The sequence below is a fragment of the Zootoca vivipara genome, chromosome 9 (genome assembly GCF_963506605.1).
Source record: "Zootoca vivipara chromosome 9, rZooViv1.1, whole genome shotgun sequence".
NCBI classification, from domain to species: Eukaryota; Metazoa; Chordata; class Lepidosauria; order Squamata; family Lacertidae; genus Zootoca; species Zootoca vivipara.
Window position 1 is genome coordinate 29,118,684 of NC_083284.1, and position 15,556 is coordinate 29,134,239.

The 15,556-nt window shown below is 39.1% G+C and overlaps 1 protein-coding gene across 10 annotated transcripts in view; it reads left to right on the top strand.

Annotated features, from left to right (window-relative positions):
- BLTP1 (bridge-like lipid transfer protein family member 1) overlaps nt 1-15,556 on the top strand; it is a 117,830-nt gene that overhangs the window by 81,775 nt on the left and 20,499 nt on the right. For 4 of the 10 annotated variants that reach the window (XM_035114174.2, XM_035114176.2, XM_035114179.2 and 1 more), the window contains 17 exons: nt 125-369; nt 826-931; nt 2,882-2,979; nt 3,279-3,464; nt 3,856-4,024; nt 4,320-4,531; nt 5,649-5,708; nt 6,256-6,454; nt 7,561-7,620; nt 8,283-8,509; nt 9,572-9,772; nt 9,969-10,099; nt 10,583-10,706; nt 12,342-12,451; nt 13,224-13,314; nt 13,780-13,842; nt 15,121-15,365. In XM_035114174.2, the coding sequence (XP_034970065.1) occupies nt 125-369; nt 826-931; nt 2,882-2,979; nt 3,279-3,464; nt 3,856-4,024; nt 4,320-4,531; nt 5,649-5,708; nt 6,256-6,454; nt 7,561-7,620; nt 8,283-8,509; nt 9,572-9,772; nt 9,969-10,099; nt 10,583-10,706; nt 12,342-12,451; nt 13,224-13,314; nt 13,780-13,842; nt 15,121-15,365 (2,527 nt within the window). The remainder of the gene's footprint in view (nt 1-124; nt 370-825; nt 932-2,881; nt 2,980-3,278; nt 3,465-3,855; nt 4,025-4,319; nt 4,532-5,648; nt 5,709-6,255; nt 6,455-7,560; nt 7,621-8,282; nt 8,510-9,571; nt 9,773-9,968; nt 10,100-10,582; nt 10,707-12,341; nt 12,452-13,223; nt 13,315-13,779; nt 13,843-15,120; nt 15,366-15,556) is intronic. The other 6 variants (XM_035114180.2, XM_035114178.2, XM_035114182.2 and 3 more) reach the window with 6 other exon arrangements.

Here is a 15,556-nt window from a genome sequence, read left to right on the forward strand (position 1 = left end):
GTTGAAATCCAGCCTCGTCAAGGGGAAGGGATAGCATTGGCATGACAAGTAGGAAGTGGATGACTGTTTCTATAACTGCAGTGCATTAATGTAGACTGGTCAATTGACCGTTTTCTTTTCACAGGTGCACAAACAATGTTTACATTTGAGCTGCCAAATCACAGGTTGCGGTTCACTTCCAAAGTCTCTGCCACTGATATGTCTACCATACCTCCTTCAGCCAGTCTTAATCTTCCTCCTGTCACTATGTCAGGCAAATACATAATGGAAGAACATGATACCTATTCAGATCAAATATGGAGTATAGATGAGTTGCCTACTAAGCAAGGTTACTATCTCCAGGGAAATTATTTGCGCTGTGTAGCTGAGGTATGTAGTATATATATTTTATTTATCATTTTTATTTTAACAGGATTTATATGCAACTTAATCATCAAAGCCTCACAGTGGTTTAGATAAAATATGCATTAAAATTACTGATAGAATCAGATGTAAATAGCAAGCTAGTCTGATTTTTTTCCAATAAAAGCATTAGCATTTATACATTATGCCTGTATATTTAAAGTTTACATAACAATATATTTTTATGATCGTGCTTATGTAACCATAAGATGTCTGAAACAGTTCTGCTTCAACTATGTGGCTCCTTACATTTCAGGTTTTGCAACATAAATCTTCCTAACTATATTGTATCTTGAGTTGTGTGCATTTTAGTTTTAGAAATTCTTCCATCTCAAAAATAAATGTTACATTTTGTCTATTGTTTGCTTCAAACCCTTCATCATGAATCAACATCTGTTAAAAGGCTTTCCCCTTTCCTCCCAGGTTGGGTCCTTTGAGCATAATCTTACAACAGACCTTTTGAACCATTTGGTTTTTGTGCAGAAGGTGTTTATGAAAGAAGTCAATGAAGTTATACAGAAAGTCTCAGGTAAGCCTAACTGCTTGAAAACTTTACTAAACTAAAGTCAGCACTCAGAGCTCCACACTAATGCTGCTTCCTACTATTTATGGTATCTGAAGTCACATATTTTATTCCAAAAACTTGGACTGTGATGTTTCCATTATGCTGTATTAGACACAAGCAGGCAATAGTTACACACTGGGTGATATCCAACTACAGTGGTACCTTGGTTTACGAACACCTCGGGTTACGAACTTTCGGTTTACGAACCATCGAAACCCGGAAGTAAGTAACCCGAGGTTTCCGAGGCCTATGGAGGCCTCCATGGAGGCATCGGAGCGTCCGCGACTGGGACGCAGCCATAGAAGTGCTCCGATGCCTTCACGGAGGCTAACTGTGTGGAAAGGAGCCCTGCGGCTGCAGCCGCGTCTCTTTCAAAGCGGGTGGGGGGGTCACTTTGGAAGCGCTTACCTCGCGCATAGAAAACAGCGGTGAGGGGCTTGGCTGCGCGGCGGTGGCGTCGAAGGAGCGTGACGGCGAAGGCCCGCTTCTCTTGAGCCCTCCGCGAGGCCGGCTCAAGAGAAGTGGACCTAATGTGGAGAGGCGTCGCAGGAGCTCGAAGGTCCACTTCTCTTGAGAAGCGGGCCTTCGCCGTCGCGCTCCTGCGACTCCTCTCCACATTAGCGCGACGGCGAAGGTGGAGAGACGTCGCAGGAGCGCGACGGTGAAGGACCGGCCTCGCGGAGGGGTCAAGAGAAGCGAGGCCGGGCCTTCACCGTTGCGCTCCTGCAGAGTGGAGAGGCTCGGGCTTGAGAGAAGCCGCTGCTGCTGCCGCCGCCGCCACTCCAACCAGAGCCAGGCGCACCGCGAGCCACCCCAGCCAGTCCTGGCTCCTGGTGGTGGTGGCGGCTGCTCTGAGGAGGAGAAAGGTCGCCCGGCTGGCACCACGTAGAGAGGGAAGGAGAGCTGCGAGCGCCACCGCCGCGCAGCCAAGCCCCTCACCGCTGTTTTCTATGCGCGAGGTAAGCGCTTCCAAAGTGACCCCCCCACCCGCTTTGAAAGAGACGCGGCTGCAGCCGCAGGGCTCCTTTCCACACAGTTAGCCTCTGTGAAGGCATCGGAGCGCTTCTGTGGCTGCGTCCCAGTCGCGGACGCTCCGATGCCTCCGTGGAGGCCTCCATACGCCTCGGAAACCTCTTGGCAGACAGTGAAATTCATGTTAAATTGAAGCTTTAGGGGGTGTTTTTCATCGTCTGGAACGGATTAATCCACTTTCCATTATTTTTAATGGGAAAGTTTGCTTCGGTTTATGAACACTTCGGTTTATGAACAGACTTCTGGAACCAATTGTGTTCATAAACCGAGGTACCACTGTAAGTCATATAATCGGAATAGACCAATTGAAATTGATTTTAGTCAATCTGCTCCGGAAATGATTAATATTAAAATACCACCCTTTGGTAGGAATGCGTTTTTGTAAAATTTCACTGGCTAGCTAGCTATTTCTATTATTATTATTATGTAATTTTCTTGAACAGTGCTACCACTTGCCAAATGTCATTCATTGTTGGAGAGATGGCACAGTTACTTTGTTGTCATTAAAATTGTGCTGTTGTTGTTTTAGTCAGATATAATAGTATTCAGTGTGTTGTGGCAATTATCTCTAAGTCAATGTATGCCGTTTTTACATGCCAGAATGTTTTGAATGGGTTGTGGTACTATGAAAACAATGTCTGTCCATTTATAATACTACATAATCATTTAATATTTGTTGTTGTTACAACTACTCTTGAGTTCTCAAATCTTGTTTCACCTTTGGGACTGGAGAAGTGACAGCTGGATCATATTGGGCAGTTGCATTTAGAAGGTTGGATAGGTGTGGTGGTGTTTTTTTAACCCTCCCTCAGCCTTAATCTTGTGGAAATGACAAATGCTTAATTGAATTCTGGAACCGTGTTGTTTTAATTATACATGCAGGAGGGGAGCAACCTATTCCTCTTTGGAATGAACATGATGGAACAACTGATGGAGAAAAGCCAAAGATTCTCCTCTACTCTTTGAGTCTGCAGTTTAAGGTATGTTTGATATTCATGGGTTCTTCCAAGTGTGGCCAGTGGTAATATTGTAATGAACTGTGAAATGAATAATGAATGACAATGCAGGGGATCTCGTTATCTCTTGGGTATTAGGATGTCTATCAGTGGTTTGTTTTCCTCCTCTAATAATATTTTCCAAACTAAAGGAACAAACAAAAGAATTATTACCTTTCATGGAAACTACTGTGAAAGGCAGAAGGTTTCTTAAATGATATGTTTATAAAAATGAGTTTGAGAGACTGAGGTGTGTATTTAAAGTCTTTCCCTTACATTATTAGGGTATCCAGGTAACAGCCACCACACCATCTATGAGGGCTGTAAGATTTGAAACAGGACTAATAGAACTGGAGCTCTCAAATAGATTGCAAACCAAAGCAATGCCTGGTAGTGCCAGCTACCTAAAGCTCTTCGGTAAATGCCAAGTGGACTTAAATCTGGCATTAGGACAAATCGTTAAACATCAGGTGAGTAATTATGGTTTTTCAGCCTGCTGGTGACATTTTCTGGTTCTCAAAATGGAATGAAGAAGGAAATGTTAAGCACAGCTTTATAAAACTTTGGATTAGATCCCCATGTGTCCTTCTGTAAACAGGATCCTGAAAAGCTTCAATGAGTGGACGTAGAGGGGGTACAGAAAGCTGAAAAGGGAGCTGGAATTCCACTCACAAAATGAGGTGCTCTCAACTTCTTTTTTGGTCTTCTGTTCTCCCCCAAATCTGCTCCAACTCTGGTCCCTAACCAATAAGTGTATGTTTAAGAATACCTCCGTTTTAAAATTATTACTTTTGTATCCTGCCAAGCTTGGTCTTTTGCTCTGCTGTCTTCTCCCTGTTGATATGTTTGGAATGTCTTAAGGTTTATGAAGAAGCTGGATCAGACTTCCATCAAGTTGCTTATTTTAAAACCAGAATTGGATTAAGAAATGCTCTGAGAGAAGAAATCAGCGGTTCATCAGATCGAGAAGCTGTGCTCATTACTTTGAACCGACCAATTGTTTTTGCTCAGCCTGTGGCCTTTGACAGAGGTACTAGTAGACATTGTGTTGGTTTTTGTTTTACCAAAATAGACGTGTGCACTGAAAACTGGTTAGGCAAGGAAATATTACTTTAATTAAAAGGCCAATAGCCGGAATCATGTTGTCTTGGTTCCCTGCCATATTAACATATATTGTAGTCCAGAAGCAGAACAAGAGAGAGAAACATGTGTTCCTAACTCTTCAATAACTGACAGGGCACAGCAATTTATTATAGCTGAACTTAGAATGATTTTCTATATTAATTTGTTCTAAAATAGTGAAAACATTTCCCCCCCTTGCTAAGCTGTGCTTTTCTGGCTGAACTACAAGGCTGCTTATGACAACTGGAATGAACAGAGAATGGCCTTGAATAAAGATATTCATATGGCTACAAAGGAAATAGTTGATATGTTACCTGGAATCCAGCAGACATCTGCTCAAGCTTTTGGGACACTCTTCCTCCAGCTAACAGTTAATGACTTGGGAATTTGCCTGCCCATCACCAACACACCACAGGTATTAAAGAAAATAACATAATTTTTAAAAATTAAATGATATTGAAGTTTACCTTCGTAGTATCAGTATACCTCTGGGTAATAAATACTGTTTGAGAGAAGCTACAAAACGCAGCAATTTCAGAAATCCTTTTCATTGATGGCTAGATATCTCAAACCTGAGTATGTCGAAGTGTTTGAAGACTTACAAGTGGTTTATCTTAATTTTAGGAATACGTTTTTCAGATTATAATTAACATTGTCGTTTTACTAATATTTATAGATTTAATTTATTTTCTAAATATTAATTATTTTAAGTATTTGATAAGATCTTAAAGTTTACCTACATAGTAACCATTAACGATGTACATCTTTTAAAAAACTAAATCTGTGAATATTTCATAAAGTAATCAGTTTAGGTTGTATTCACTGCTAATCCTACTTGGAATAGTTCCATTGACGTTAGTAAACACGACTTTGGTTCATTAATTTCAATGTCTACAATGTCTAGTAGAATAGTTGAGTCCAATCCTTTGAGTCCCTGAAACTTGAATTAGTACTGCAAGTTGTATATATGCTGTAGAGAGAGCACATATCACGAGCGATGTTCCTTATTCACTTTGTTAGAGAATGAAATTTTTTAAAATTTGTCTCCAAATTCTGCAGTGAAGTTTTCTTATTATTGTGATGGTACAGCTGAAATAAATGAGAAGCATATGTTTTATGTCCATCTGCTTTTGATTTGCAAATTAGAGCACAGTGTAAAAAAATCTACACTGATGTTGGAACTAGATGATGTGACCTAGATGATGTTAAGATACACCACTCTTAAAGTCTTATAAGGAAAACACAACATATAATTTAATAAATTGCAATTGATATGGATTAAAATTAATGAAAGAATGTATATTTAATGTTATATCATAATTTAATAATTATCTATGGTATGTCGTTTAATAATGATGGATACAATTGGGATTGTATGATATGTACCATAAAATTGAATTTTGTAGTACAACTAAAGCTAAAAGGTCTGGGTGACTTAGTGTTGAATACAATACATATCTTGTTATACTTTTGCTTTTAAAAGATCTCAATGACCAAAACATATCAATGTAATGCTTTTAATATTGGTACAGATTCAGAGGCAGGGCCACAAGATTAATTTTGGGGGACAGAAAGAAAAACAGAGTTACTGTGTAAGTAATAAGTGTTCAATAACCTTTGATGAGCTGTATTTCCCCATGTGTAAAAGAATGTAGAATGTTAGTGAGAGCACTCTATATATTCCTATGAAGTTCATGTTAGATTTGAACCTGAAAAAGTGCCTTTTCCAGATATATGTTGTGTTGCAGCCTCTAGATTTATGCTAGCTTGTTAAAAATGCTGCTTATCATGGATTTATCCATGAAAATGATGTTTTGTAAAACTAGATAATGCTAGGTACTGTAAAGTAAATAACTAACATTAGGAAATAACCATTAAAGTTAAAACTCATAAAGATAGGCTTAATTACAAGTTTGTGCATGCTTGTAATGAAAAGCAGGAATTTGCTGTAAGGCGTTGATCTTAAGAGAGCTGCCAGGGATCCAGTTATTGATTAAATACTAATTTATATAGGTTAATTTGGGGGGGGGGTGAGAGAGAGAGAGAGAGAGAGAAGGGAAACTAGAAATGACTATGGGTGAGGAATTCAGCCTTATTTCTGAAATAGACTTTAATACAATAGTTCTTTGCTTTTTTCAGTCTAATCATACAGCTGATCTGGACACTGGTTCTGCATTAGTCCTGACCATTGAAAGTACTTTAATTACTGCCTGCTCTTCAGAGTCTCTTGTCAGCAAAGGTCATTTTAAAAACTTCTGCATTCGCTTTGCTGATGGCTTTGAAACAAGCTGGGATGACTGGAAGCCAGAAGTGCGAGGAGATCTAGTCATGAATGCCTGTAAGCATTTATCTTATTGTCTCGGCTATTGCTAATTCTGAACATTTTGAGATGCTCCACAAAAAGCATAAGGTGTTTCTTACATAGTGTTCCATGAACGTTCTCTCAGCACAAGGATTTCTGCTTGCACAATAGAACTCTCTCTTCCTCTCCTTCCCCTACTAAATCTGTTCTCAGGGTTTCCCCAACCCTCTGGAATATATTTGGGGAGGGTGTGGGGCATGCACAAGGGAAGAGAGAAAAAAGGGGGGTCTCATTGCTCAAGTGGGAATACTTGTACTGATGGGATGCATTCATGGAATACTTCACCTTCATGTTTAGAGAAATAAGTAAGACAATTCTTATTTCCTGGATCATCCAGTGGTGTGTCAGCACTGATGGAAGGCTTATCTAGTGGAACAGGGAGAGAAGTAATTTTTCTCGATTCCCTCTCACCTTTGCTGTCCTACACGACTTCAGAAGTCCTTCTCAGAGCAGATTTATGGGGGACATGTGTTGGCGTCTGTTTGCTGAAACTGGTTCCTGTCTCTTTCAATTGATGGGACCCTTCCATCACCGGACAGACACTTTCAGAACAAACGGCATCTAAAAGTGCTTATATATATTTTTTGGGGGGAGGAATGCCTACCCTATATAGAAGAATACAGAAATAAGAATTTCGTATTACTGTAAAAAATGTCCAAATGCCAGTTCAAGAAAATTAATGGGATGGGTCCAGTCTTCCCATGAACAGATTTCCATGCATGGGCCACTTCTGCCAATTTAATAGAGGGAAGTGATTTTCAGTGATCCTGCTTCTTCCCGCAACCCTGTATGCCCCCCAAAAGCTCACCAGAGTTGAGGAACCAACCAAAAACCATGTGGGGAGATGGCACAGGGCACTGCAGGAGGAAGGGAAGGTTGATCTTTGATATACAAAGAATCCATTCTGTGGACAGAAGGAGTCCTTATATTTGCTGAAAGGAGAGTCTTGAGCCACTCCTGTTTATTTAACTACCACAGGAGAACAAAATATCATTAGGAAATGATTATGTATTAGTGCAAGTTTCACCTAAAAAGCCTTGTGGTGAAATGGTAGGTTCACTATAGTTTTCTTATATCTTTAGGCGTAGTGCCAGATGGCACCTATGAAGTATGCTCAAGAACAACAGGGCAAGCAGCTGCAGGTAAGAGCTATTTCAAAGCAGCACTTATCTCAAAGCAGCTTTAGTCTCTGTGTGCGACTCTTCCTTTTTATTGTGCATCTGTCATCCCATCTCAGTCTTTAATACAGGAGATTTATATTCAGGAACAAATTGTAGCCTTTTTTGGGGGGGGGGGGGTTCTTAACAGTTGCATTAAAACATTATAGAATGTTACAAAAGCTGGTATAGCTTTTAATCTCGGGGTCATGGGTTTGAGCAAACTATTCCTGCATTGCAGGGAGTTGGACTAGATGACCCTTGTGGTCTCTACAATCAGTGTGTGATTATTCTGTTCAGCCTTTGAATAAGAATGTTAAAATATAAGAAATGTTGAGGTAAATGTTAAAGTAATAGCAACAGTAAATAAAGTTTAATTGCCTATTTGAAGAAAGCACTGCACATTTTTTATTGTTCCTGTGACAATCCTTCATTATTTTATCTTTTTTTCCCATCTGCCAAAAAGACAAGAGTATGCAGCATGTGTGTTGCAGAATATGGTAAACTGCTATTACGTTTCTAATCAAGCACAGTACAACTGAGAAAAAATATCTTAAGCTGCTGGTGAAATACTAGATATTAGTTTTTGCATACCTAAATTAAAAATGTGATGCGCTCTCTCCCACCCCCTTTTTCTGTTAAAACAGAAAGTAATAGTGCTGGGACTTGGACTCTTAATGTGCTATGGAAGATGTGTGGCATTGATGTGCACATGGATCCTAACATTGGGAAAAGATTAAATGCCCTTGGGAATACCCTTACAACATTGACAGGAGAAGAAGATTTAGATGACATTGCTGACCTTAACTCTGTTAACATGGTTGACCTATCAGATGAGGATGAAGTTGATACCATGTCTCCTGCTGTTAGTGTGGTTAGTAAACTGATTAATAAATCTTAAATATAATTCCAATACATGAAGCAAAATAGCAGCTTGGCATACTGCATATTTGCTTAGACATAAGAGTTTTGTAATATGTATTAACAGAGTGCAGCATGATTCAAGTTACATTTGTGGGCTCAGACCCTTGCAAGGAGCTTTCATTAAGCTCAATGGAATGTGTTTGTGTTGTTTGAACAGCTAATGAACATAGCACAAACTGCTTTTAGAATAGTTTCAATTGCTGAACTGTTGTTTAGAGGAAAAGAAGTTTCTTTGGACCCCCAGAACTAGTTTTACAGTTCTTTGAATGTTGGTATTGGATTAAGCTCACTTCCAAAGAAGCATGCATAGTATTGGTCTCTTCAGTTAAAATTAAAGAGCTAGTTATCCCATTACTGAAATTTATTTACTGTGCAGTAGTACTTTTTTAAAAAAGAAATTATTTGTTGAAGACTCTAGCGCAGGCATCCCCAACCTGCGGCCCTCCAGATGTTTTGGCCTACAACTCCCATGATCCCTAGCTAAGAGGACCAGTGGTCAGGGATGATGGGAATTGTAGTCCAAAACATCTGGAGGGCCGAAGTTTGGGGATGCCTGCTCTAGGGTTAGCCAACATAGTGACCCAGGATGTTGTAGTCTAGCAATTCCCATCAGCCCCAGCTAGTATGGCCTGTGCCAGGAATGATGGCTAACACGGTTTTAAACAACAAACCTAAACCTAGTCCAAAGATTATCTGCAAAGCAGTGTCAATTTGCAGACCCTCACAAGTAGAAATTCCAGTTAGTTGATGTCAAGCGAGGGACAGCTTGGTTATGTACAGGAATAACAGGACCAGGATCAGTGGAGAGTAGATGACTTTGCTACATCTTTCTAGAGTTAACAGTAATACATACTGTAGTTGCTTGCATTTGTAGACCATGTGGGAGCCAAGGTTTGTGGGAAAGAATACAAAGAGAACCTGCAAGGAAACCTAAGAGAAGGGCCAGACGATAAGGAGAATGGTGGCATCAACGTTTCCTGAGTTATTAATCTTGCTATTTGTTATCATTTAGAAATCAGAAGGTGGTCCACTATGTGGAGATGTACACAAGCTCACTTTTGGGCAGCGGATTGTAAATCACCTGCTGGGGTTGAGCCCCAAAAGCCATCGTCACTCTGTTCCTGTAGAATATCTGTCGGGATCAGCATCAAGTGATACTGCTTATTCTAACAATTCACACTTAAAAGCGGGCAGGTCTTGCTCATGGGGACATGTATGTAGCATATATAGCATCTCTTTAAATTTAATGGTGGAATCAGTGGGTCACTGGCAAATCAAGAATCAGCTGGCTTCTTTTCAAACTGATTTTGCATGCTATTTTGATTGGTGGTAGAAAACCTGGTCTTCTGCTTAAATGCTACCACTTTTAACGGACAATGATATGAAATGCTTTTCTAATTCTTAAATAGGAGAATGCTGACTATAGAAGGCAGGGGATATCTAATAACCAGACCGGAGAGCAGAGAGGAAGAAAGTATGTGAAACGTTTAGTGGACATAAGGGAACTGAATGAACAAGCCAAAGTAATTGATGATCTAAAGTAAGTGTGTGTGTGTGTGTGTTTCCTTTCTTAAAAAAAAAACTTTCAATCAGAATAATTAAGTAAAAAGGTAAAGTTCAGTAACAAATGACCTAGCACAAGGGAAACTATAAAATAAGTAGTTGGCAGTACTTGGTCAAAAGTGGTATCAACTGTGAGAGACCCCCCTTTTTGATTAAAACTGTAATTTATCTTATATTTTTATGCCACTATGCTTCCAAACAGCTCCTTGGCATATAGTTGTCCTCTTATATCCCTGCAACACCTCTGTCCAGCAAGAAGAAAGTCGCTGGTGTCAGGATTTCATAGAATTGTAGAGTTGGAAGGGACTCCAAGTGTCATCTAGTCCAACCCCTGACCCGCGCCTCCCCTTTCCAGGTCCACCACTCAATTCAATTCAACACCTTTATTGGCCACCACTCTAATCACTACACCAAATTGTCTTTAGTTTTCTATTCAGAGTTTTCACCATTCTGTCCTCAGGAAACTGGGTGCAAGTGAAGGAACCATAAACCAAGAAATTCAACGTTATCAGCAATTGGAGTCGGTTGCTGTCAATGATATTCGCCGAGATGTTCGTAAAAAACTGCGCAGGTCAAGTATGCGGGTGAGCAATTCTTAAGATTCTTTTGTAGCACAGTAACATTGCTACATGAACATTGTTTTCACATTTTAAAAAGATAGTAGAACACTGTATCTGATATGACAGGACCTTCTCTGTAGTGATTCCCCCCAATTATGGAATGCCCTCTATGTAGCTGTCCCCTTTATTAGTATTTAGGTGGAATTTTAAAACATTCCTGTTCACCCAGGCATTTGGTGACTGCTACTTTGAAATGAGTCTGACCAAACTGACATGAGTCTGACCAAACCGCGGGAGGCAGTGGAAGACAGGAGTGCCTGGCATGCTCTGGTCCATGGGGTCACGAAGAGTCGGACACAACTAAATGACTAAACAACAACAACTTTGAAACAATTAGCTGTAGTTTGTTTTGAGATGTTTCTTTTTCAAAATGTTGCATTATTCTTATTGTTAATTATTCCTATTGATAATTTTACTGTTTTACCTTTTTAAAACCACTTTGAGGGGTGTTTTTGTTTTATGATCAAGCAGGGTATAAATTCTAAATAAATAAATAGCATCAAGACACAGGTACATAAGTCACTCTGAGAGCCACTTTTTTAACAGAAGAGGGATGCATTTCTGTGTTAACTATGGAAAAGCCTTTTTGGTGCAAGTCAGCAGTTTCGTTTTTAGCAATTTCTCTCAGCTCTGGTTTTTTGGCACCTATTTCCATATAATAGATTATATGAACCCATCCTCCTTTTCCTCTCTCCATTTCACAGTACCTGCTGTCTTATCCCTTGAAATGTGTTCTCTCATCCCATGCTCTCTTCTTACCACCACAGATCTGTGCTGCCCTACTGTTCTCTCTGGAGCTGTGTTCCCAATTACTATTTTTTCCCTTCTTTACACCAAGTCCAGATCCTTATCAAGATTGGCTTCCCGGGCCAAATCTAATACAGTACTGTGAGCCCCCCCAGTCCCCCCCCATTTTTACATCTGATCTGGGAAGTTTCAAAGGAGTGTGAGGAGACTTGCCCAGGCTTTAAGACAGCCCTGTGCTGCCCTTCCATTTCAGCTTGAAACAGGAGCACATGGGCCTTTTGCTAAAGTGTTGTTTGAAGCAGCTGTCCCCTTTTATGTTAAATGAAGGAGAAACACATTAGAAAGCCCCAACACTCCCATTTCAGCTGAAACATGAGTGTGGAGACTGCCTTACATTGCTTTTCAGAAGCGCTGTTTGAAACATCTCATGCATGTCTCCTGTTAGCAAGCAGCGCCAACCATCTGCTTGCAGGTGAAGTGCATGAGCTGCTTTAAACTACACTTTTGAGAAGTTCTTTAATCCCTGCTCAACCTTTTGATCCAGCCCAACAATCATTTGAAATTCCCTTGGAACCTATAGCTCTAAGGAGCGAGTCTAAATCTATTCACAGACCTTACGTTAAGCAGACCTAATGTAGAATGGGACCCAGGTGGCCAAATGTATTCAGACCTCAATGGAACTTCAGCATAATTAACTTTTTCAGTATCACACCTTTGATTTACAATATTTGTAGCCTGTGTGAATGTGTAGGTAAGTAGCATTCCTAAATAGTTAATTTGCCTTAGTGTCAAGCTATGCAAGTGTCCTGTTGACGGAATATTGAAATAATGTTTTTGTTTGATTGCTTTTAGGCAGCATCTCTGAAAGACAAATGGGGCTTAGGCTACAAACCTAGCTATAATCGATCCAAAAGTATTACAGCATCTGGAAGGCCACCTTTGAAAAGAATGGACAGAGCAAGGTAAGGTGATTAAAAAACACACACAAATGTGTATACTTGTTCAGAGGTCAAAGACGTTAATCTGTATGTTTTCTTCATATGCTCATTATTGTCTAGTAATTTAGGTTCCCCCATGGGTTGAACAGCAACTTAATATACACCACCATGGGTGAATTCAGATTTGGGATGGAGATTCAAGTTTTGCCTACCCTCTTTGCCTTCCATTTACTTTGACCCATAGAACTGGATGGAAATGACTGAAAATTGAGCCAACCCCATCTGAAGAGCCCCACCCCTTCAGCTTCCTCCATTCCCTTTCTAGGTGTCATTACAATATGTTTTACCACTTTAAATCAAGTATTATATATGTCTTCTGTGTCCAGTGCAGCTGTGTCACTCATAACCATGCGAAATACCCTGTTTCTCCAAAAATAAGACATAGCCATAAAATAAGCTGTAGCAGGATTTTTAAGCATTCAAGGAATATAAGCCATACCCCGAAAATAAGGCATAGTTTTTTTTTTTTAAGAAAAAGAAATTTAAGACGGTGTCTTATTTTTGGAGAAACACGAAGTAGTTGGTTTCTTGCAGTCACTGAATTGCCATTTAATCTGCCTAATCCAAAGACTCGGGACTAGAACATCTAGAAGATGTTCAGGTTGTGGCTCTAAATTGACAAGGAGCCCCACAGTAATGGAGCAACTGTCAGAAATGCCTCTGTGTTTACCCTTTATTGTGTAGATTTACTATGAGAAGTTCTGCATTAATAAATGACTTTTAATATATGTAATAGTACACGTCTTGGAGAAAGTGAGGACCTCCCAGAAATACGTGTAGATGGAGCATCTCCTGGACCCAGAGTCACTTTCAACATTCAGGACACGGTAAGACAGCCATCAGCTGTTGTGCTGCATTCATTAAGTCCCATGATGAAATACATACAAAGAATAGGTGATGGTTACATAGAGATGGTAAAGTCTGTCTGGCAATTCAGTACCCAAGATGCATATTTCAAATATCACAAGTAAAGAAAGATAAAAAATTATTCAGATTTAATTCTGCATTCTTTAAACTACCTTCAGTTCAGTAACTAGTGTGTGAAAGATATACATTTTTAAGTATGTGTATTTATTAGTATATTTGTATATAATGTTACATACATGTGCATGTTTTCCATATAATGCATTCTGTCATGCTTGATGTGTTAAATTTGTTAGTAATTTGTTATATATAGCCATTGTTATGTTCACTAATGAAATTTGATTTTTATACAACGTTACCACATTAAACATGCCAGTGTCTTCGATGTGCTTATTTTAATTTTTTTTCTTTTTTCACTTTTAATTAAGTTGAATAAAACAGTTTTGGGGATTGCACAACAAACCAGCACTCCAGGGGAAGGGTATTTTCAGGTATTTGCTAAATCAATAAGTATACTAATTAATCGCATGGAAAGGCGCTTCATTGATCATCTCTCTTAGCTAATCATAACGCATACAGGCAACACACTCGCAAAACTAGCAATATGACATAGTGCAGTACTTCTTTTTCTTGGGTGGTGTTAATCATTTTCTTTTTCTGGAGCTTGTTCTCCATGGAAGTCTGGTAGGATTGCTAAAACTTTAAAACTACAACTAGATATCTCTAAAACAAAGGCAGGCAGTAGAGGACCTTGTAAGTCAGAAATATGAAGCTAAATTTTAAATTATTGTCATAGGCTGACTGTTTCAGCTGATGTGGTCAGTGACAGATTGCTGATGTAATATCAGTTATTCCTCATCATAAATGTAGCCTGTCTCGCTAAACAAACCAAGAACGTTGACACTGATAGTTCTAAAAGGGCCAAGACAAGATTCCACTTCTTAAAATAATGGGCGATGAATGACAATCTAAATGAGTGCCCAAAATATTATATCAGGATGTTTAGACCCAAGATCTTGAGGCATAAATCATTACTCAAAGTATGGGAATCAAAAGGAAAATACACAAAACACTTTAAACACGTCATTTTCTAATGACATCCAAATTGTATATGCATGTTCCCTATTATGTCCAAACCAATGAACTTTGGTTTATTGTCAGTTAACAAACCAGGAAAGCAAGCCAATATAGAAACATAAAGTTGGCACATCCTGATCCCTATACATATTGCAGCATTCCTTGAAACTTAAATGTTCATCTAAAACCAAACCAGTATTCATGAAGGCCTCTTGAAACCCTTTAGCCTTAAAAATGCCTAGGGCCGTTTTAATTATTTTATTTTGAGCTTTAAAAGCATATCTGTAAAGATAGTATTATACATTTAGTACCAGAATTTTGCATGCACTTCCATTCACTAACAATTTCTGTTCATTCCTCTTATTTGCAGGTGGTCTTAGGGTTTCTTGCTGTTCTGTAGCTTTGCTTTTAATTTTTTTAATAAAATCATCATACATACTAGTATGTATTCCCAACCTAAGCTTATTGCTTTGTTTGTTAATTTCTCTTTCTAAGGTGCTTGTCCTAAATCATTCACTCATCTGTTTGTAAACATGTTTCATGGCTTAATTTCCTTGGACTGTCCAAAGTAATAAATATTACTTCGGATAATTTTTTGATATGCTTTGCCTTTCAGACACCTGATTTCGCCCCACTCCCTTTGATAGAGATAGTAGTTATAACTTGAATGTCTTTTTTTCCTTTACAATTAGTTTCCAGAGGAGACAGAATTGGATCTTTTGTCAGTAACAATTGATGGTCCATCCCATTACTCATCCACTAGTGAAGGATCATGCTCAGTATTCAATTCACCCAAAACTCCAGCTGTCTTCTCACCAAGCATTCCCTTCCAGCCTGAAGAAGGAAGACGAGATGACAGCTTGTCTTCAACTAGTGAGGATTCTGAAAAAGAAGATGATCATGAAAGAGAGAGGCCTTATTTTTACAGGAAAACACAGTGAGCATATTACTAAAAACAATATCTTAATTGTGAAAGTTAAGCTTTTAGTTAACAATAATTTAGATAAAGAAATCCATCACTCTTAACATCTGGAGGGCTACAGGTTGACTAATAGTCTGCTTCCATATAAAGCATTTGCTGTTTTCCTAAATCCCTTTTAAGTGCTTGAATGATCTGAATCACATGTG